The 23,544-nt window shown below is 37.6% G+C and overlaps 1 protein-coding gene and 1 long non-coding RNA gene across 6 annotated transcripts; one reads left to right on the plus strand and one right to left on the minus strand.

Annotated features, from left to right (window-relative positions):
- Positions 1-1,177: 1,177 nt before the first annotated feature.
- tmem91 (transmembrane protein 91) lies at positions 1,178-22,760 on the minus strand. 5 transcript variants are annotated; one of them, XM_008426507.3, is made up of 4 exons: positions 22,141-22,760; positions 12,100-13,068; positions 7,616-7,762; positions 1,178-5,268 (listed from the first exon to the last, which is right to left on the minus strand). In XM_008426507.3, exons 2-4 carry the CDS (start codon positions 12,505-12,507, stop codon positions 5,113-5,115), a joined length of 711 nt encoding a protein of 236 aa, XP_008424729.1. In that variant the 5' UTR covers positions 12,508-13,068; positions 22,141-22,760; the 3' UTR covers positions 1,178-5,112. The 5 variants fall into 5 exon arrangements, with proteins under 5 accessions (XP_008424729.1, XP_081470825.1, XP_008424730.1 ...); XM_081614699.1 differs by lacking the exon at positions 22,141-22,760 and adding an exon at positions 21,585-21,608; XM_008426508.3 differs by lacking the exon at positions 22,141-22,760 and adding an exon at positions 13,993-14,270.
- On the plus strand, positions 19,956-21,796 carry LOC103475105 (uncharacterized). The gene is made up of 2 exons (XR_535289.2): positions 19,956-20,494; positions 21,643-21,796. It is a non-coding gene; the product is annotated as an uncharacterized LOC103475105 (long non-coding RNA).
- Positions 22,761-23,544: the final 784 nt, after the last annotated feature.

The following is a 23,544-nucleotide window of genomic DNA, read 5'->3' on the forward strand; positions in this document are numbered from 1 at the left end:
AGCAGAAGATGGAACGTTACTGGTTCAGGGTCACAATATTATTAAATATACATGTAGATCTTTGGTTATCAATTAAATGCATCATAAAATTAATAAATATATCAAATTAAGTAATTTCCCATGAAATAATCAAAAATACAATTTTAATAAGTCTTTTAAAGAACTTTCAATTTAGTCCAGCTTTAGTTATTTCATGGCTCCTGTGTGAGCCCGTCGTCATGGAAACCCTGACTCTCGGTCCCCTGGTGGTGACAGTGGGCTTTGCAAACAGCCAAAAAGAAAAAAGCAACTGAAACCACATGAATTTATCGACTCCCTTTCTTTCACTCTTATTGTAATTGTTAGAAATGACACAAAATGAGTAAAACCCTGAGCCGTGGCAGCTGCTCCGTCAAACTGATGCACATTTATTTCTTTGTTATAAGACACGAAAACATCAAAGGGTTGGTCGGTTTTTGTTTTTTAGTAGATGTGTGGAGACAAACGGCGATGCGGGTCGGTTGGAGTGCGACGCCGTGTGCAGAACGTCAGTGGAGCTGAGGGTCAGACTCACAGCGTGGTGACAACATTAACAGTCTTAATAAACTCTAAAACAACAGAAAAAGAGTGTTTATGATGCTTTCAGGTCAGCTGTGGACTCTATAAACTGTACAGCAAAATAGAAAATTTTGGCTTTTCCCTGTTTTTTTTTTTTTTTTTTGTACATTTTGGTAGCACTCCACACAGTTCTGCAACAATTTGGTACCAGTGATTTAAGTGCTTGATAAAGGGTTTTACTTTCCGGTACCCGTCAGCAGCATCAGTGAGAAAATGATCACCACCATTTAAAAGTATAAACTACACAGCGTATTTGGGCCATTGAAGAGAAAAGGAGCACATTTTCACCAAAACAATCCATATGAAATGTTGAGAGTAATCTCAGAAAATTTTGAGAAACTTGAAAAATATTTGGAGTTTAACGAGACAACAAATGTTTATTTAGAAACTCAGAAATTTCCAGGTTTTTCTAAAAAATTTGTAAATTTTTCTAACAAATTTGCAATGTTTCAAACTCATGAAATTTTAACGTTTTTTTCTAGAAAATTTCTGAGATTATTCTCAAAATGTGTTTTTCCAAGCAAAGTTTTGATTTTTCAAAATCAAAATTTTTTAAGTTTTTATAGAAAATTTGTAAATGTTATTTTCTAGCAAATTTGCAACTTTTCAAACTTAGAATTTGATATATTTTCTTTTCCAGAAAATTTCTGAGATTATTCTCAACATGTATGAGTTTCTTCTTGCAAATGTGCAACCTTTTTTCAAACTCAGAAATCTCCATGTTTTTTCTAGAAAACTTTTGAATGTGATTTTTTTCCTAGAAAATTTGTGACTATGTAAATTTCATAGATTTTTTTTCTAAAACATTTCTGAGTTTATTCTCAATGTATGAGTTTCTACTAACTGAATGAAAAACAAACATGTTTTAACCAAAACTTCTCCACAGACACACACCTGCTGTTTTTGTTAAAGTTTAATCAGTTTTTTATTGAAAGAAACTGATTTGGAAAAAAACAATTTTGAATGATTTTATTTTTTAATTACGTTATTTAAAATAGACTTTATTGATCCTCAAGGGGAAATTGCTTAAATGCCCAGATTCTCCATCCAAACTGTTAAATATTATAACAACTACATACATAAGTGTGATATTTTAAGTGTTTAGTTTTGGTCCTTAAAATACCAAAATTTCCAGTTAACTTTATATTTTGAAAATTTTGGCAATTTTCAAAATCTGAAATTTTTATGTTCTAGAAAATTTGTGAATTTTTTTTCTAGCAAATTTGCAACTTTTTAAACTCATAAATTTCAGTTTTTGTACAAGCAAATTTTTCAAACACAAAAATGTTTTTTCAAGAGAATTTGAGTTTTTTTTGTCTGTAATTTATTCCTGTTTTTATTACCATCTATAATGATCCTGATACGCCTTTGTATAAAACAGCCTTTGGGAAGCAGATGTAAATATTACAAAGCAAAAATACGAATCACAAAGATATTAATGAACCTAATTAACAGCCCGGAGAAATAATCACAGTTTTGCAGCATCACATTGAACCAGTTTAAAATAACAGATGGATTTCAGAGCTTCATTTAGATCATTTTAATTCAGTTTTTCTCATTATTTTAAGGTTGAGTTTGCGACACCAGTTGTTCTAAACAAGCTGGTATATTCATTTCAGTTGAGTTTTACAAATACGTTATTAACCTCAAAGGTAAATTAAAAGTTGTAGCTCAAATTATTCAAAGCGTTGCTGTTGATTTCTGTGGGTAGGAAGGATCTCCTGTAGCGGTCTGTATCACACCAGCTTCATTCAGTCTCTGACTGAAGACGTTAATGCTAAGCTAGCAGTTTCAGAAATCCACATTTTAAATTTTTTAAAATGTCTTTGGTTTATGGCTCTTTTTTTCAATCCTGTGGCATAAAAGTTTAACTCGTCAGTATTTTCTAGCTTTCATTTGTAAACACGACGTCAAAAACTAAAAACTAGACAAAAATATGTGGTAAGGTTTTGATTTGATCCGTTTTACTGATTCTGCTAAATTCTAATTTCTGTATTTTTTTTACTAACCAAACTTCACTGGTACCATCCTATTGCAGAGACGTGATGTGAAATGCTTCCTTCATTTTACTGGGATATTTTCTTTAAATGACTACTTAAACCAATATGGTCAGATTTTTTTTTTTTAGGGTTTATCAAAGTTTTTCTTTCAAGAACTTTGGACCCAATAACAAAACAGATAAAGCTATGAACATGTTTGTAAAACACAAAAGTGCCATGCAGACAATGACTCGTCACATTAGCTTTTCCAGCTTTTATCTTACCTTATTATTATTTTTTACATCTAAACATGTGCACTGCTATCATTTTTTATGGCTTCAGCCTGACAAAACCATTTCCCTGTGTATTTTAGTCCTTTTTTAGCAGGAAAAAATATATGTGAATTTACATTTTTGGAAGATTTTCTTCACAGTCGGGTCACTTCGATATTTTTGGCACTTTTCCTCCCAGCAGCATTTTCTTCACTCCAACTTCCAGATGCGTTTCAAAATATCCACATTTCATATCTTGATTTCATTTCGTTTCATATATAATGGCACTCTGTTTTTATCATCATAAAGATAAAACTTGGCTTTAAAACACAGCAAAAGGCAGTTCTTTCTGCAGGTAAACGACAGGTGAAGTCAGGGTGGGACGTTGAGGAAGAAACTTCGCTTCGGCAGGCGCTGGATGTGGAAAGTCCAGCTGGATTCGCCTCCAACTCTGATAAATATGCGAACTTTGACTCTTCCTGTGTCTACTGTCATCCATTCACATTGTGGAAAATTCTGCATTTACTAAAAGGTGACCTATTATGCATAATTTTGGGTTTCAAATGCTTCTAAAAAAAACAGCCAAAGAGCTTAAAAAACAAATAAACAAAAAAATAAATCACCTTATTGCATTTTTTGACAATAAGTTAATGCTTTCTGGTGTCTGGAAAATGAGCCGTTTCAATAACTTACAGATTTTTAAATCACAATAAAAGGAAACTGTGCCATTGGCTAGCAATGCCAGCTCAGCCCCGTGACCTAGCAACGCCAGCCCAGCCCAGCCCAGCCCAGCCCCGTTACCTAGCAACGCCAGCCCAGCCCAGCCCCGTTACCTAGCAACGCCAGCAGAACTGCAGCGCTTTTGGTTAACTGATTTTACCAGGAGCCGCTGTGATTTCCAACAGCTCAATAAACAATAAAAACTGGACTTATGTCCTTGTTTGTCCATAGATTGTGGTGACATTCATAATAATCAAACAGGATGAAATAGTTCATAAAGCACAGGAGCCGTAGTTTGTTAGGTTTTAACAAACTACGGCTCATACAGCGGTAATAATGTAAAACTACATCATTGACATTACAAAAGAGAAATTTGCTCAATACGCTCTTGGATCTTGACAAAAATCAAAGTGTTTCCAGATTTTTTATCCGGGGACAGTACATATTATACATCAGCAACCTTCTCAGCTTTAATTTAAGCCATATTTTATAGAAATTAAAAAAAGGGCGATAGATACAACTATTTTTGTGACAGATTCCTGCTCATCCCACAATTGAAGCAGAATGGTTTTATGGACATGACTCAATGTGTATTAATGGCCCCTGGACGTTCACTTCACGAGCTTCAGCAGCTAACAGCAATCTAGTAATATACATCTATGGCTTTACCGCTGCAAAAGTGTTTTTCTATTGGTTTACCATTCATAAAATACGTTTGTATGAAGTTTAAAGCCCATCTGTTTTCAGCCATTTTTATGTGCGAGTGTAAACGTTGAGTTTAGTGGGCGTGGCTAAATAAACCATTTATTTGGATTTAAAGTGACAGAGGCTCATTCTGAACGCCGCTAAACACGAGTACTTTTGGCAAATTCCCATTATCTAAGAATGATTTTGTGCTAAAAAGTTTAATGAAAATGTTTTGCATTGCTCTTAGGCCAGGGGTGTCCAAAGTATGGCTGGCGGGCCATTTGTGGCCCTTGAAATGATTTTGATTGGTCCCCTGGCCACAGTTCAATAGCGATAAAAATTTGGCCAACAAAATATAAAACAACTGTTGAAGAGAAAAATGTATAAATTCTCCCCTTGTTCTTTTTTTTTTTAACAAAGCAACAATCTGTAGCCTTTTTTATGTTTTGGGTTTTTAAGGTTTTCATAAAAAAAATACTTTTTATTGATCAGTTAAACTAAAGAAGAAGAAAAATTACAATAAACTAATTTTTGCATTTTAAACGTAATAAATATTTGTAATTTAAATTTGTCAGTTTTGGACACCCAAAAGTGACAAATTTTCTAGGAAGCACAATAGGTCACCTTTAAATTCAGTTTAAGCTCCACATGTGATGACAAGCGTGACACAAATGTTTCAACCTCAGTGAGAAAGACGAGCCTGAACGTAGAGGAATGTCCTCTGGGCTGCATTTCGTCCTGTTCCAGTGAGACGTGGTTAAAATCTTTTCGTTTATTCGTTATTTTACAGATGATGTGCTGATGTTCATGGAGGATTTGTGTCTTTGTGCGCCGCGTCTATGTGCGAGCCGCGGCTCTTACGATGGCTTTGCAGACAGGTAGGAGATCAGCGCTGCGATGGCGCAGATGTACGTTATGATGCCAAACACGATGGAGAGCACGGAGAGCCACAGGGCCTGGCGGGACGCCGCGTTGGCGCCCTGAAAATCCCCCTGAGCTGATGCCTTGTTGGTCTGGAAAGCAGAAGACAGTGGGATAAGGATTAGTGGTTCTGGAAAAAAATAAAAAATGAAGTAAAATCAGAGAGAGGGGTATTTGTCCTGCATGGCTTTTCTCCTCCCCTCAGTTCAATCACTCGCTAATCCCACATTATGCTCCATCCCTGAATCATAAGCAGCGTTCAGGATTCATCAGGGTTTTCTGTCCTCGTCTCCGAGTTTGACCCTGGTTTAGGCAACGCTCCACAACATCGGAAATCCATCCGAGGTTTCGCTCTTTTTCTGATTCAATCTTTAAGAAAATGTTTTTTTGCTGCTGTTGACACTGCAAGGCTTAGTGGATGTTTTTATTTCTGAAGGGCGACTCTGTTGAAGATGGATGGTGGAGTAATAAAGAAAAGCAAAGAAAAAAATGAATATCAAACTCGTAGTATTACAAGAATAAAGTTGAAATAATACAAAAGTCATAAGATTACCAGAATAAAGTCGTACGAGAATAAAGTCAAAATAATGAAAGAATAAAGCTGGAATAATGCAGGAAAGTCATAATTTTACGTGAATAAGGAATAAAGTTGTATGAGAAAAAAATCCTAATATTAAGAGATAAAGGCACAATAAAGTGGAAATAATGCAAGAACACATTTCTACGAGAATAAAGTTTAAATAAAAGAAGAATAAAGTTGTAGTATTACGAAAATATTACAACTTTATTTTATTTATTTATTGTTATCTTTGATATTTTTATGGATTAAATCAAAAATGGAAATAAATCCTAAGCAGCTAAATGTTCTGGTTATTTTTTCTGAAAATGGAGGATAGGAATCAGAAAAAAAACAAAGTTAAACAATAAATTCTGATTTCATCGCAGCAAAATAATACTTTTACAGTTTCTTAAACTTTGATATTTGCTCTAATAACATCAGGATGTTGAAGAAAACTGTTCAGGTTTCAGTTCTTACAATGTGTGTTTTTTCTGTTTGTCTCAAAATATATAAAAACTCTGTTACATTTAAACCAGGGGAGTCCAAAGTGCGGCCCGTGGGCCATTTGTTGCACGTCAACTGATTACTTTGTGGCCTCAACTGTCGTTCAAGAATAATACAAATTTGTTCATTAAGCTTTTTATTTTTAATCAGGGTGACATTATTATTATTGACAATTTTCTTACAGTGGAAAATCTTAATTATAACACAAAATATTCGTGTTTTTATGAGTAAACTTTCATAATAGGTACAACCAACTTAATATGCAATTTATTTATTTAATAGATTAATAAATTAAATTGAAGTTAAATTTTAATTTTAATTTCAAGAAATTCAATAGATTAAATATTTATTGAAATTAATGTTTTATTTAATAAATTAAAATGCAATTTGTTTATTTAATAAATCAAAAAATTTTAAAAATTACATTTTAATTTAGTCAATTTATTAAATTATTAAATATTAATTCCATATTAATATTTATCTAGTTTATTTAAAATAAAATATAAATAAATGTAACTTGAATTTAATTGATGTAATCTATTAAACTGAATTCAATAAATTAGTTAAATTAGATTTTTATTTATTACTTTAATTTGTTTATTTTTTTCTTGGCCCATGAGTATCTTTGATTTGATGATTTTGGCCCGTGTGACAGAAAGTTAGGAGTTTACATCAGCGGCACGATAGCCGCAGCAGGCGTGCCGCCGCAGCAGGCGTGCAGCCGCAGCAGGCGTGCCGCCGCAGCAGGCGTGCAGCCGCAGCAGGCGTGCCGCCGCAGCAGGCGTGCAGCCGCAGCAGGCGTGCCGCCGCAGCAGGCGTGCAGCCGCAGCAGGCGTGCAGCCGCAGCAGGCGTGCCGCCGCAGCAGGCGTGCGCCGCAGCAGGCGTGCAGCCGCAGCAGGCGTGCAGCCGCAGCAGGCGTGCCGCCGCAGCAGGCGTGCGCCGCAGCAGCGTGCGCCGCAGCAGGCGTGCAGCCGCAGCAGGCGTGCCGCGCAGCAGGCGTGCAGCCGCAGCAGGCGTGCCGCCGCAGCAGGCGTGCAGCCGCAGCAGGCGTGCCGCCGCAGCAGGCGTGCAGCCGCAGCAGGCGTGCAGCCGCAGCAGGCGTGCAGCCGCAGCAGGCGTGCCGCCGCAGCAGGCGTGCAGCCGCAGCAGGCGTGCAGCCGCAGCAGGCGTGCAGCCGCAGCAGGCGTGCCGCCGCAGCAGGCGTGCAGCCGCAGCAGGCGTGCCGCCGCAGCAGGCGTGCAGCCGCAGCAGGCGTGCAGCCGCAGCAGGCGTGCCGCCGCAGCAGGCGTGCAGCCGCAGCAGGCGTGCCGCCGCAGCAGGCGTGCCGCCGCAGCAGGCGTGCTTCATGTTGGACTGTGTGAGTTCAGGCTTGTACCTTCTGAGACAGGTAGAAGGCGGCGATGCCCAGCGGCCAGAAGCAGCAGAGCATGGAGAAAAAGGCCAGACCCAGGTAGTCCTGAGGGATCATCAGGGGAAAGTTTCCGTCGCTGTCCGTATCGCTGAGGTCATCTATCGACGAGTCCTGGGACCCAAACAGAGAACATTCAGGGGGGGACAGTTTCTGCAGATATTTTTCTCTTTTAGATCCAGATCTGAGCAGCAGGAACGAGGAAACACCAGGTTTTCATTTTTGAGACAAATAAAAGATTATTTAAAGAAATTTACGTCCATTTTTCAAGTTATTAAATTTGAAAACTCAGTAAAATAATCTTTCACTCTCACGAAAGCAGAAAAAATATTCTGCTTTTATTAATCTCACGTGTTTTTTACAGCAACCGAAAAACTTTGCTTGTGACTTAATGGGGTTACGCTGTGAATGTGCACAAACTCCACTGACTGCAGGCCAACGTGACTCATACGTCTGCGCACGGCTCCACATATTCGATCCGACTCCCCAACCCGACCAGGCTACTCTGCTTAGCTCATTTTTTTTGCATGAACAAGCTGCACATCAAGCAAATGTCCTTCTGTTTTAAAAGCACATTTCCAATCCTATTAAATGCCTTTTGTTGCTCCTACAAATTAATTATGAAGTCCTGAAATGCAAAAATACGATTTGATGATTTATTTCCAAAGTGGGCCCAACTTTGTGTCTATGCATCTGCATGTGGCAGTCGTCGTTCTGTTCATGCTACAGTGATCAAGCTCTAAGCTGCTGCTAATGATTATTGTATTAATCGATTAATCTGATGATTAATCACTTAATCGGACTAAAACAAAATATTGACAATCTGTTGATTTTTCTATAACTATTTAAGCTTTTTAAACATTAGAAATGCATTAAAAGATGCAAATAAATAATTTTATAATTTTTTTTAAATTAACAAAACATAGCATTCCTTTAGAGAACACTTGATTATTTATAGCAATGGATGCATCTGCAGAACATTTTCACAGAAAAGGAAGGTTTTGTTTTTTTAAGTGCAAAATGTGTATTTATTTTATATAGTTTTTTGTTAATTACTCCTCCGAGTGTGTTGTTCTTTCTGCAAACTGCCTTTTTTTTTTTACTTGGATACTCCAGTTAACGATTAATCGATTACTAAATTAGTTAATGATCGTTTCAGTAATCGATTAATTATAATCATGCATATTGTATTCCATCCCATCTCTTTTTTTTTATCAAGTATTTATTTTTATGTATGCTTTACATGCTGCCTTTAATTGCACCCAGGGGATATATAAAATTCTTTGAATTTGAATAATTCGATTAATCGTTTCCTTCCTATAATATATTGCAGATTCTATCAAACCAATTATGTTATTGTTGTTTTTTTTTGTTCATTTAATTTGCCTGATGGAGCTTTGTGTTTGTTCTGAACATTAATCCAGGTATTTGCGTTGTTGCCACACACAGCTGGTGCATTTAGGGATTTTCAAGAAGCTGTTCACAGATCGCCATCTGCCTGAACGTCCGTCCCACTGTGACGCCTGTGGGATGTACATTCCTCATCTGCGGCTAACTCCCGCTGCAGTGGACTGAGTGCAGCGCAGGATTTTACGGCGGAGCTCGTGTGCAATGATGAGACTTCTGTTCAAACTGGACAACAATGAGCAGGACAGCAACAAGAGAACTTCAATAAATATGAACAGTTCATGTAATGGATAAAAAGGAGCAAAAAGAAGGACAAGCTTATGATATCTGCCCCCAATTAACACAAAAAGAACATTAGCTATTCAACTCAGGAGACTACTGCAGGCATATTTCAAATATACAATAAATACACTAAAAAACCCACAAAAATCAGCTCAATGACTTGTTTAGATGTAAAAATGAAGAATTATAAGATTGTTTCCAACTCTCCTTCCCCAATCAGTGTTTTATTTCTTCTGCTGCTCATTTTCTATTTTCTAAGACTGCAACTAACGATCATTCTGACGATTAATCAATTAATCAAATAAAAAAAATATTCTGCAGATCTTTCTATAACAATTTAAGCTTTTCTTAAACATTAGACATACATTACAAGATGGAAATAAATTATTAAATACCTTTTTTAAATTAAAAAAAGTAGGCATTTTACTTCCAAAAAGGCAATGACTCAGCATTCCTGCAGTGAACATGTTATAATTTCTTTAGCAATAATCATCTGCAGAACATATTTAGAGACATCTTCTTTTTTTTTTTTTTTGCTAAATATACACATTTTGTAGTTTTGGCCAATTACTGCTCTGAGTGTGTTGTTCTTTCAGGAAATGGCCTTTTTTAATCTATAAACTCTAAATAATCAAATAATGATGAATCATTTACTAAATTAGTTGACAATTATTTCAATAACTGATTAATCATGATTAATTCGATTAATCGTTTCAGCCCTAGTGATTTCAGTCGTTAACAGTGTTTTTTGTTGCTTTGACTCCTCAAACTCAGATATTTCCAAGTTTTTTCTTGAAAATTTCTGAGTTTGGGCTCAAACATTCTTAATTTTCTGGGAGAAATTTACTCATCCCCCCCAATCTATAATGGCCCTACTGCACCATCACAGAAACATGTGTATTGCTTCATATTCTCACTTGCTTTCTAGAGCTTTTGTGTTGCTCACAATCAATACTTTTCATCAGCTCATTTTGCAGCTTTCAAACATTGCAAAATTCACTACATTTGGTACTTTTACAAACAGTACGTTTGTCTCAGGAAAAGTAAAACAGTGCAAACCCATTTTTTTGGACATTTTCTGTATTTATGCTAAATAATCTTAGCTGCAATAACATTAAATATTCTAAATTAAATTTATTGAAGTGTTTTAAACAACACAAACACGGAGGATAAATATGTTTTTAACAGATTGAGAGAAAACTTAAAGTTTTCTGCAGTTTTCACCTCAGCTGGGAATCTAAACTCAAACAGTCCTTAAAATAAATAATCTAGGAGTGTTCGACACTTTCAACACATATGGTTTCATGGTTTCCTAAAAAGAGACAACATTTCTTTTTCTGTTGATACCTGTGCTAAAGCACCAGAGCAGCTTTATATAACCTTATAACCTGGCTTTCTGACAGAAACAGGCGAATTGCTGCCTACCTTGAATGCATTGCTCATATATCTATTTTAGGTTCCTGTTCAGCCGCCAGTAGCTCTACAGAGAACATAAAGGTCTCTTGCTTTCATGTAAAAATACAGTAAGAAGAGTCAAGAATGCAAAGAGAAATGAGCCGCCTTTCAGTGATTCAGTGAAAAACTAAATATGTTTCCTTAAATTTATTCCGCTTTGCCGGAAAAACATTTATTTCTGTTACTTTAGCGTCTAAAGTCCTATATTTTATGCTACTGGTTGCTTTATTTCTATATGAACTCAGTCAAAGTTCACTATATCTTTCCACTTTCTTACTTATTTAGTCTCTGAACTGGGAAATTCTGACTCCCCAGTTGGAAATATTAACTGAAAATCCCTCTGCAAACCGATTTCCCACTGGAAAACTGGGAACAACTTTGACTACCCCCAGTTACGACTCGTAGGACCGACTTTGCCTTTCAATATGGCCGCTCTTCGCATCAACACAAGACAAATAGGAGAGTCCAACTGCTTAGGCACCGTTCGACCTGAGGAGGGCAGCACTGAGGCAGTTTCAGGCAACATAATGTGGAACTAAACAAATTTGTCAAAATGTCAAAATTCACACAATAACATGAAGATGAAACCCTAGAAAACCTGTTTAGAACAGAAAAGGATTAGCTAAGATTAAAGACTTTTTAAATCAGAATTCTGATTATATTAAAGTCAGAATTCTTTCATCTCCGAATGGTAACCTTTTCTAGGGGTCTGATCGTTGAAGATTAAAGCCAAAATTCAAACAGAATTATCAATTTCAGAAAATTTTTTTTTGAGAAAAGTCAGAAGAGGAAAAAAGTCAAAATTTTGATTAAGAATTTGACAAAAAGTCAGAATTCTGAGATTAAAGTTGGAATCTTGAAAAAAAATTCAAAATTCGGAGGAAAAAAAATTAAGAAAAGGTGACAAAATTTTAAGAAAAAAAAAGTTTTGAGGGGAAAAAAAGGCCCAAATTCTGAGGTTAAAGTTACAATTCTGAGATTATCAGTGAGAATACTGGGGGGGGGGGGGGGAGTTAAATTTTGAAAACAAAAAGAACTTTGAGAAAAAAAGTCTAAATTTTGCAAAACAAGTCAAAATTTTCTGAGAAAATACCCAGAATTCTGGGGGAAATGTCAAAATGTTGTGGGAAATTTTTTTTTTTCTTTTTTTCCAGTGTCCCTAATCCTTTTCCAATAATTAGACACTTTATCTGCTAAGTAAAAGTTGACTGGGGGTTAGCTACACTCTAAACTGTACAAGATTTCCTTATCGTAACCATTTTCTTACAGATTTCAGTTAAACTCAGGAGTTGTTTTTTCTTTCTTACGTCAGAGTCAGGAAGCAGGTCGTCCTCGTCATCCATGCTGTAGGGGGCGCTTTGGAAGTCCTGCGCCTCGGCCAGCAGCTTCCTCTCCAGCGCCGAACCGGGCCGGATGTCCACAAACGTGGTCTCCAGGTACTCCTTGCTGAGCAGGTCCGCTTGGCCCCACAGCGGCCCGGCCGGGTAGAGCGACTCCAGGCTGCGCGGCAGGGCGCAGGCGTCCAGCAGCTCCGGAGGATGGCCGCAGTAGCCTCTCCAGCCCAGCGGAGGGTACGCTCGGTCCTCCTCACACTTCACCAGAATGCCCTTAAAAAGCCCGACCGGCACCTGGTTCTGCTGGTTCTGGCTGGACGGCAGCCTGTTGGCGGCGCTTTCTCCCAGCAGGGGGTGCTCCAGCTCGTCTCTGTTCTCCATTAAAGACGAACCGCTCCAGAGGCCGCATCAACAGGCAAACGTAATCTACAAGCCGGCTGGCTCGATGGGCTTATGCAGAGGCAGCTGCTGTGATAATCCACCTTTAATCCTATTCTTTAATTTTTCTCTTGTTTCAGCGCCGGGTCCAGAGGAAAAAAGCACATGCCGAATTTATCCCAGCACCTGAAAGTTGTGTTGGATTATTGGAGACGCTTTGGTCTCCAATTTTGTTCTCAAATAGCAAAAAGTGACAATAACGGTTATTGATAAATTAGACGCCCTTGTTTCTCTTTAGCTGCAGCAGAAGCAGTAAAAAAATATTTCCTTGGCTTTGCTTTCTGACACTTCATAAAGACATAACATCCAGGATTAGTTTTGGGGATAGATTTTAACATTTAGGAGTGAAAGAAATAAGGCTACAGAAGTATAATCCAGGGGTGAACATTGGCTCGGTGTTCTTCAGGAAACAAAAGTTGTCTGGTTTTGAATTATGGCTTCAGAGTGACAAAATAACCCAGTTCCTTAAGACTCCATCCAGCTGTCCAACAAAGACAGTGAGGTCTGTGAAGACAAAAACAACACTTAGATTTCACATTTTAACACCAAATTTTGATAGATTCTGATAAAGAAATTAGTTTTACTATAAATCAATTACAACCCATGTAAGTGACATCACAAATTAACCATCAGTGGTGGGACAATTTTATTATAGTTAACTAAAACTAACGAAATAACAAAACTGAAATTGAGAAAACCCTTAATCTGTATCATATTTCTAAAACTTTATCACAACTCACTGAACTTCTAACATTTCTTCAGCCAAATGAGTTGGATTAGATTCCTATTCACCTTTTGCAACTACGTCACTTCCAGGCGCCATGATGGACGTCGGAGGTGAGAATCGGGAGTACTGAACTCTTTGCCAGTTTATTCATGGTTTCTACTTGTTAGAGTCGAGCTAATTTGTCTGTGAACGTAACACACCTGGTTGGGGCTCGTAGACGGCGGGATTTACAGGAGTTGGAAACAGCTAGCTTAGAAACCGACCTGCACTTCCCCTCTCCTGACGTGTTCATCAAATTAATGACTTTGTTTGAATTCACACCACATGATTTATATCACTGTGCAATAAACAGCGTTTCCCCTTAAACCGGAGCAGCATTAAAAACGTACAGGACGAGATGCTAACCAGTTTTTTTCCATACATGCTAGGCTACATGACGGTGCGGCATAGTCGCCATGGTTACTAATGATTAGACCCGTACCTTCTCCATAATGCGATATTTGATATCTTTTTAATCCATCATATTTTCTTATAAGGTAAGTCAACGTTAGTCTTCTTACTTGGTAAAAAGTATTTGCTGCTAATCCGCGGTTACCCGAGGGCTGCCAGTCATTATGATTGATGGCTGATATCCATTTAACACCAAATTTTATCTTTCCTCATTAAAAGTTTTACAATAAAATGACAAGTTTGGTTTCTACCCTTGTCTGTTTGCGAAGCCGGCCACGCAGCACCCTATGGCCATTTTTAAAGTGAAATCAACTAATTAGGAGCGACATTACGTTACAAACGTCTGTTTTTAAGACTAGCTTTAAAGGAGCGCATTGGTTGTTTTGATGTCCGTCATGGCGGAGTGGGCGGAGTTCTGGAGAACGTGACGTCACGTGCAAATAGTCAAAACCAATCATTTTAAAGGGGCTTCTCATTGGACCACAGGAAGAATACTACAGTGTTTCTAATAATCAAATAATAATCAACTCGTTTACTCTGTCTCTGCAACCCAAGTTGATTCCCACAGTAATTCTCTGGGCTCAGACTATTTAATTAGCTTGGCGGCAGCTCAGAGTACTGTGATATGAATGGCCACCCATAGAGATTTCACTGCTAATAAAGTCCCACTGTGGGTTGTTAAAATAAAGATTGAAAAGGAAAGAATGAACCAGAAGTTACAAAAAATAAAAATAAATAAAAAATACTGCAAATCTGTGTACAGTAGATGTTACAAAGGGTTTTCAGACGGTCACTAAAATTCAAACAGGTTTAACCTGCCAGCAGATTTTAAAAGTACACCCAAAAGACTTGCAGTTGTAAATTCTGTGAGAGTTGGTTCTACAAAGTATCGACTCTCTCAAAGACCATGACTTTCTGTTTCACAGCTATGGACCACTTTAAGATGACTTAAAACAAAAAAAAAATGCCAATAAAACAAAACACATTGTAGACTTCAGATATAGGATGTTTCCACACCTGATAGCCCAGTAGGTTTGGTTCAATTGGGGACTAAAATTGCAACATTTGTTACATTTTCAGCTGCTGTGGTTCTTTTTTATGCTGCACTGAGTCTAATGAACCAAACCTTTTGAAAAGCCTGTTACCCTCCTCACCTCTGGGGGTGCTGCACCAAGACCACTGAAGAGAATGCTGTAAAAACGTCTGAAGAAGACACTTCTTTCTTCACAAAATGTAAACAAAAACGGAGTGACGTCAGATTTTAGCAGCTGTAGGATTTCTCTTTCGTCGCTGGTAAAAGACAACGTGTCATTTCTCCAGCGAGTTCTAGATTAGCGCTTTTGTTTTGGTTGTCATTTACCCAGAATGCCCTGCACTGTAGTCCACTTCCTGCTTTTGGAGCGGTCTTCAGTACGTTTGGCGTTCACATATGCATCCAAACCGCAGCAGAGTTCACTTCAACCAAACCCAAACCAAGGTTTATAGGCAGACCAGTTTGGTTTTTGAGTTTAATTATAGTCACGCCGCCACAAACAAACTGGAGTTTACATAAATCTGTAAATAAAGTATTACCCATTTTAACTTGTTTTCCAGTCTGCAACACTTTTAATGAATGAACTTCTTGTCGTAAAGATGTAAAAATCAGCAGCTTGTGAAGGAGAAATACTGCTGAGAGCGATCTAATGAGAAAATATGGAAAAGCAATCTTCATTGTGTCTTGAGAGTCCTTTCATTCCAGTCTGGATAATGAAGTGTCATTTCACCAAACTACATAATAGCTCATCAGTCAGTATTCAGAGCAGCTCACACGATGGATTCAATAACGCGCTTCAACACACCACAGAAGAAGGAGGAAAGAAATGGTGTAACCGGGTATTTTTAGCCGGTGTGGCTTTATTTTGCGCTCGCCTCCTGCAGGGGAAGCACCTCGAGTGATTCTTTTTTTCTTTTCCAACAACAAACATGTCCGCCTCCCTTTTAGAGACAATACATGTGAGGCATGCAGACTCCTGCAGCCTCATTCCAGGAGCGATGCACTCAGCTTTATTACAGCCCGCCCCTCTCCGCCTGCGCTCCTTCTCTGCCCAGCCACCGTAAAAAGACGTCAGTCAGCTGTATTGTCAGCCTGACTCCATTTCCGACTAAAGCTTGTAAAACATCCAGTCGGGTGGAGAGGAGCCTGCAAGGACGACCCTGAAAATCACAGACGATCCGTTTGGAGCAGGGATGTTGTCGGTTAATGCTGAGGCGTCCAGGGACCATTTGTGGTCCTTGGACTGATTTTGTTTAATTCACAAATGATAGAAATTTGACCTGAAGATGCAGATGGAGACTTTTTAATTTGTAATCAGGCTAAAAATTGTTAGCAACATAATTTTCTTACACATAAAAATGCAAAGTACAACAGAAAGTATTTGTGTTTTTATAACCAAGTTTTAACAAAAGGTAAAGTTTTTCCAGAGAGCTCAGACATTTCCAAGATTTTTCTAGAAAATTTCTGAGATTTATCTTAAACATTATGAGGTTTTTTTTCCCCTCACACATTTTCAACTTTGGAGCTCAAAGAATTTCTTCTTTTTTCTAGAAAATTTCTGAGATTGATCTTCAAATTTCTGACATTCTTGGCAGAAATGTACTCCCTTTTCCTTCATCTACAGTCTCCCTAACACTACCTGTTATATTAAGCAGAATTTATTAAACAATTGGGACAACTTTTAAGCTAAAGAACTAATTGACAGTTAATTGCAAATTGATTAATTGTTTAAAACTGTGTTTTGCGGTTTTCTCAAACACATAGTTATCCCTGCGTAATCCACCGAACTAAACTTCTTTAATGAAATGCAAAGAAATCTCCCTGAAATCTTCAGTGACAGTGCTGACTCTCATGAGGATTTTCAGCAACTCTGCAGTCTTTTCTCTCTCTCTCTCGGCGCAACACGCCAACTAATCATCCTGGAAGTTATCTGCTGTAAAGCCTCGGCTGATACAAATCGAGCGGATGCAGATAAAAGCAGGAGCTGCACACGCCTCGCAGGCTCTAATAAAAAGACATCTTGACTAACAGAGATGTCAGGCTGAGGAGACCCAAGCTGGGGTTTTTTAAATGTTTTATTTTTTTGAGAGATGCCAAAGTAGGAGGAAGAAATCCAAGTCGCCCTGCTGCTTATTAAATGGCCCTATTGATTTCATTTCCCAACCCTTTTCTCTTTCTGCCTCTGCCTGACGAGTGCGGAGGAAACCAAACAGAAAAGATAAGCAAAAAAAAAAAAGAAAGAAAGAAACAGGCAGGAACATCGAGAGCTCAAAGTAACACCATGTTCCTATGGAAACACATTCACTGTCAAGTGGAGCGCTCACTGCAGGAGAAATGAAGCTGAGGCTAATTTGCCATTTCAGTGCTGTTCCTCTGCTTGGCTTGATAAACACTGAACCTCCTGGTAAGGAGGTTTCTGTCATTTTACACCCACAGAGGATCAGTTATTTCCTCTGCATGGTTAAAAATAAAAACAGATAAACACAGTCACACTCAGCGCTGACTATTTGAACCTCGCTGTGCAAAAACTCTAATCAATCCGCGGCGTACACCCAATCTGACCTCTGACACGCAACTCGTTCTGTTTGCAGATTATAGGAGAATCAGACGCTGCAGTCATTTGCAGCCTTGCATCATTTACTCTCAAGCATTTCCAACTCAAACCAAGAACACACAGCTGGTGCTCATGTGCAGAGAAGCCAGAGGAATAAGAAATCATCCATCTGCAATGTGTTGCACATGGTGCTCTCTGCAGGGAGTGTGTCGTTTTGTATGTTAGAGACAGAAGATACAGTGTGAAGGAACTGGCTGCAGATCACAGTCTTATGCTGTTTGTGGAGAGTGTGTGTGTGCACGTGTTGAAATTCTCTCCAGGGATGAAATTTATAGATGTACTGGCTCGTATGGAAGGCAAAAAGTGCTACATTCATGAATAAAAACGAAAAATTCATACATTGATAAATTAGATAAATTTCATTAGAACTGCCAGCAGTTATCATGGGTTCCAAGCCAGCTGATATATAAATGAAAGGACATGTTTTTGTATTCTCCATGTTCATATGTTTATATTAGTTCATAGTGGCAATACTTAGTGGTACTATTATGATAACAATAAAAGTGATAACTACTTGTTACTAAGGTAACTATATGTAATAAGCTTCTTTAGGACACCAACCACATAAAGAAGTGTTATTTGTATTTACTTATATTTCTACATTTAATGGTATTTATTGATGCTTTCATTGAACAACCAGTGGAGAAAATATTAAAACTATCAAACCCGACAATGCGGATAGTTTTGGAATTTATAATGACAACAATAAACCAAAATTCTTAGCACTGCAAAATATTAATCAGAATAAATGATAAATGAAAAGATAAATTGACGTCCTTAGCTCCAACATATAGCACAATAAAGTAAACATTATACCTTCAGTTTTTACAAACATATGGTACATATGAAGCATAAAAAAGCTCCTGGTCTTTCCAACACTCTGCTTTCAGAATGTTTAACCACCAAGCCGTGTACAACCTTCTTGAGGAGCGATGGAGAGAATTTCTACCAGGTATTTGCTAATCCACATAGTTGGCACAAAGTCTTAAATTCATGTATAAATAATTAAGGTTATAAAATATCTTAAAAAATGTAAGTTGGCTTTAAATATGTTAATTACAGGTCCTAAATTTGGTCATGACTGGAATATCTAATCTCCAGTCACGAGATTAAATGCCTGGCAAACAAATGTCTTTGTTGCTTTCTGTGACTCCAGGTGGTTGAGGCTAACGCTAACAAGTTGCCAATATACACATGCTAGCCTTGCTAGGTACATTTGAGTTTCTTTTGCACCAGATTGAAACTTTATAACCCCCTTTATAAATGTAAAAAAAAAACTATAAATAGCAGGAAGGAAATACAACAATGTAGCTTTTTTTTGTTTTAAGCCATTTTTGTTATTGTGAGACATGAAACTGAGAACACAACCTAATAATCTAGGTACCTCAAATTTCAAGTCAACTACAATTTTGTTTATATACCAGATAAAAAAACTGCTTTACTGCTTTTTATCATCAACAAGACAAAAAGTAAGAGTGTGGATTAGAATAAAAAAGAAAAAAAACAACATCTAATGTCATTTTTAAAGCTCTGGCCGAAGGATAAGGATGAAAAGGGATTGGCAGATTCCTGGATTCTTAGAAATTAAGCATTTCAACATTAAATTGAATCCTGGAAAAGTTTGGATGCCAGTAGGAAGGCCGGCTCAGCTCTAATGTGGTGTTAAAAGACGTGTTTCTGCAGTTTGGAAAAGCATCTCATTAAAGGACCCTGCGCGTGTAGCGACCCCCATATTCATACTGTACATACCTGGCACAGCCCTCAATGTTTGGCAAACACGGGGTTGTTTCATACTTGTACACACTGAGAAGCAGTTACTTGAGTTTACACCAAAAACTGAACAGAAAAGACTCCCAGTTATCACTAAACTCCAATTTTTTTGTGGAATATAAAAGTTTCTTGTGAAGAAAGAAACTGTGGACTGAACCAAAATGTTACATGGGGCTGGACAAATAATCAATAACAATATATATCACAACGAACATGTGATTATTCAATGATCATTAATAATCACAAGATTTAAAACGCGCCGCACGTTTCTAGCTAAGCTACGTTGGTGGAATCAACTAAGTTCACACTGCAGCCTGAAGTGACCCAATTCCGATTTTTTGTCAAATTAAATTTTTTTGTCGTTGCCGTTCACACTTCCAAATGCGACCGACCTGTGTGTGTTCTGCAGTCTGAACGGGCAAACGACCCGAAAGTGTCCCACATGCGCAGTAGAGGCGCAATAATGCCAGCGTTCTCAGTGTTCTGCTAACCGCTAATAGTTCAGGTACATTGCGAAATTAAGCTAAGCTAAGATAAGCAGAGCTAAGCTAACATCAGATAAGCTAAACTAAGAGTTTTATTCGTCTACCGAGGGGAAATTTTTCTAAGAAGATAAGAAAAGGCTGCAATACAACAAAGATGATAAATTATACTTCTAAGTCAATAACATTAAATACATAAAACTAACATAAATGATTAAATAGACATCAAATGTTCAAAGTAGCATTCTTATGAAACATTAATAAGCAAAAACAAAAAAAAAAAGCATGATTACTATCCACACAAACATATGAAATGTTTTTAACTTCTCAACTTCACCTTAAATAAATTGTTAAAAGTTGGACACTATTGAGTGTTTGATACCAAACATGCATCAGAACTGCTTTTAAAATAAATAAAACACCTGATTCTGGACAAATTAGAGAAGACAAAATTTTAAATTCACTGAATTTGCTGCTGAATAAATAACAGTTCGAATAAATCAACAATAAAGCCTAAAATAATGATATTTATGTCCATGATGTGTGTGTTTTCATTTGGTCTTTGTGCTGAAGCATAATTATCAAGCCTCACACTGTCAACAGCCTTTTTGCTGTTTGAAAAAAAACAAACACTTTTTTCTGAGTGAATAAAGCTGTGAAAGTGTCAGATTAGCTGACAAACTGCCACAGCCATTCCTGCAGTAACTGCACAGATTCTGCACAGACGTCATCCTGACTGCTCACATCATCCAACCTGCAGCACAGCGACCTGAAGGCGCCACACGTTTCATCAGCATCAATTAAAGGAAAACGGCTCGCTTATGTTCTTTACCAAAAGATACACTTACTTTAAGGTCTGTTTAGTTAACTTAAAATGTAAATCAAGGGTGTCCAAAGTGCGGTCGAGGGGCCATGTAAGGCCCTCACGGTGATTTTCTTTGGTCCTCGATCACAATACAAAAATGGCACAAATTTGATTTCCTAACTTGAGGTTGGAGATTGATTTAAACAAAAAAAGGTACATTTTCAAAAAAGATACAAATGAATTAAAGTCATGCTTTGTCAACAATGAGGACAAAAAAAATAATTCAGTGAGAAATTTGTGGTAAACTCAGCTAAATAAAGCAACAGTTTCTGAAGAAAAACAAACATCAATATGAAAGAAAGGAATCCAAAGATATTAGAAATAAATGTTAGTTTTGAAGCATTGCTGGCAGCAAGGCAGAGTTAATGTTTCAGATGATTTACAGCTCTCCTTCATGCAGAAATATTTGTTTGATTAAAACAGTACTAAATGTTTAGCAAAAAATAAAACTGAATTCTGAATAAAAGACAAAAAATCTACATCTACATTTAATAATTTAAATAATAATGTATTTATTGTTATAGACTTTGTTTGAAGTATTGTTTTTTGTTCTTGTATTGCAGCTTTGTTCCCTCTTCCATGTGAGACAATTTTATTATCTTAGCTTAGCATAAATTAGCTTAGCCTCTCTTTTCTTCACATATTAGCATCAAAAACGCCCCACAGCATGATGCTACCACTACCATTTGTTCTTATTCAGTTTCAGTCTTTTATAGATGCCTTTTCTGACTTCTTGTGTTTTTTTAGCCCACATGGCAAAAAGTTTGTTCACCTCTGATGTAAATTAAATGTTTATTTTTAAATGTATTAAACTCTTAATCTGTGATTCTCTTAATGGGGCTGCTAAAGTAAAAAAAAGCAGTTTGGAAAACATCTCCAAATAATAATAATAATAAAACACCTAGGATAAGGATAACTTAGCAAATTAATTCCCTAAATTATTATTAAATAATAATCATTTTTATGCATATTACTGCCCCTTTTTGCTTAGTTTTAAGTGACTTATCTTATTTAATTTTGCCTTTATCTTGTTTGTTTGCATCTAGTTTTTAAACCCCATAATGATTTTCTAATCTCACCTGATTGTAAAGCTTCTTTCCTTTAATTATCGTGTTTTTTTCCTGTTGTTTTCCTCAGACTGAGTGGATTGCTGCGTGCCCACCCACGGCAGAGAAAGCCCCTGCTTTTAATCAGGACTCCTGGCAAGAGAAACACACTGCGTGTCCCATTATTTAAGCTGCATTTTCACCGTTATCCCCCCTGCATGAAGCATTGAAGATTTAAAATCATCCTGAATTATCACCTGGGGATTAATAAGAATGCTTTCCGCCTTTATCTGATTACAGATTATTAAAACTGCACATCAGGCTGGTTGTAAACCATTAAGTGGACCAGTAAACAATAGAGCTTTGCAGTATGAGGGGGATGCTCTGCACCTCTGCTTTCTTTTAACAGGAAAAAAAAAAGCTGCTACAGCAAATAAAAAAAAGAAAAGAAAAAAAAAAGATGCAGATTATTTGAAGGTTGTAGGAGGAAAATTAATGTAAAATACAAAGCTGGAAAAAAATCCTTATAACATGAAAGCCATTTCTTTAAATTTAGCTTTTAGGTGTAAATCAGCATAAATGTTCTCACCTTCAGGTCCCAGCTGAAACCATCCACGATGTCCTTCCTCGTATAGAATATGCGTGAAGTTTAACTGTCTATGTGCGGGACAGGTACACGTGTTGTTGCGGGAGCCTCGAATGAGCAGCTGGAAGCCAAACTTATCGGCATCTCCTCGGCTGCTTGGATGATGGAGATGTCACACCTGCTCACCCATCCTCTGTCGGAGGCTCTCCGTCCCCAGATGAACATCCCCGGTGTCCCTCCTGCTGCTCCTCCTCTTCGCAGAGAGGCGAGGTGGTTCCTTAATGCTGCGGTTACTGTGTCAGCTTTCTCCTGTCACTCCGACTTTTCCTCCGTCTCCTCCTCTTTACTGTTGGACGCGCTGGGTCCTAAAGCCCGCCGCTGCACCGCCATCCGGGGCTTTTGTTGTATTTTAATCACTAAACGGTCCCACTAAGGATAGCAAACACGCAAACTGAGGATATTTCGCCTTTTCTTGCTTCTCTAAGAGGATTATGGAGGTCAGGGCTTGATTTGGGGTTTAGATTTGGATTGGGGTTAAGACCGTAAGGATGTTTAAAGAGGCATTTTGCATGTTTTTTGTTACTTCCATTTGGGTTTCTACGGCTCCTAAAAACAGCCCGAGAAATTATATTAAAAAAGAAATAAAACTGCGTGGTTTTTTTTTTTGGCAATATAGTTCAACTTCCACAAATCTGACCCGGAAGTGATCAGTGCCATTTTAGTGGGCATGCGCAGAGCAATCCATAGCGGACCCACGTCTTCAAGGCCAGCAAAAAAAAAAAAAAATATATATATATATATGTGGAGACTTAAATGTGCGAAAGAAATATATATATATATTATATATATGAAAACATGTCTGACGATGTGAACAAGCTGCCTCCAATCAAACGTAGGTCTTAGTAGTAAACACGAAGAGAACGAACACCTTGGAGGAGCATCGCAGATAGAAATCCATAGAAATAAATGTTTAAACGGCTTTTTAAAGGACGTACGAACTTTTCATGTGAATAGCAAAGTAGAGGTGACAGGCAGAGTAAGTACTGTCCGTGTTAGTTAGCATATAAAAGCTACATTAGCCAAGCTAACTTTGCTAGTTCGGCAGTACGTACTACAGTAAATATCACAGATATATTTATCTTAGTATTACACAGAGGTGGGTAGAGAACTCAAAAATTTTAATCGAGTAATAGTTGTAACATACTTCTATTGTTTACCAGTTAGGAACGAGGAGAGAGCTAGTATTTAGCTTGCCTTGTTTGCTGTTGCCATAGCAACTCCATATCCAGTTACAAATGGTGACGTCACATAAGAACTATTTTTTTGTGTCTGAAAAATTAGTCGTTTCAAAAACCTCCATAATGCAATGTCACAAATCAGCAGGCACTGCCCGTCACCTAGCAACCC

Source organism: Poecilia reticulata, chromosome 13 (assembly GCF_904066995.2).
Source record: "Poecilia reticulata chromosome 13, P_reticulata-male-v2, whole genome shotgun sequence".
Classification (NCBI taxonomy): domain Eukaryota; kingdom Metazoa; phylum Chordata; class Actinopteri; order Cyprinodontiformes; family Poeciliidae; genus Poecilia; species Poecilia reticulata.

Bases quoted from the DNA above. Each gene is read 5' to 3' on its own strand.
- tmem91 (XM_008426507.3), bottom strand. From the start codon at position 12,507: ATGGAGAACAGAGACGAGCTGGAGCACCCCCTGCTGGGAGAAAGCGCC. The intron at 7,763-12,099 runs GTAAGAAAGAAA...TTTGGGTCCCAG, and splicing joins ACCTGCTTCCTGACTCTGAC to GACTCGTCGATAGATGACCT. The intron at 5,269-7,615 runs GTACAAGCCTGA...TCTGCTTTCCAG, and splicing joins CCTTCTACCTGTCTCAGAAG to ACCAACAAGGCATCAGCTCA.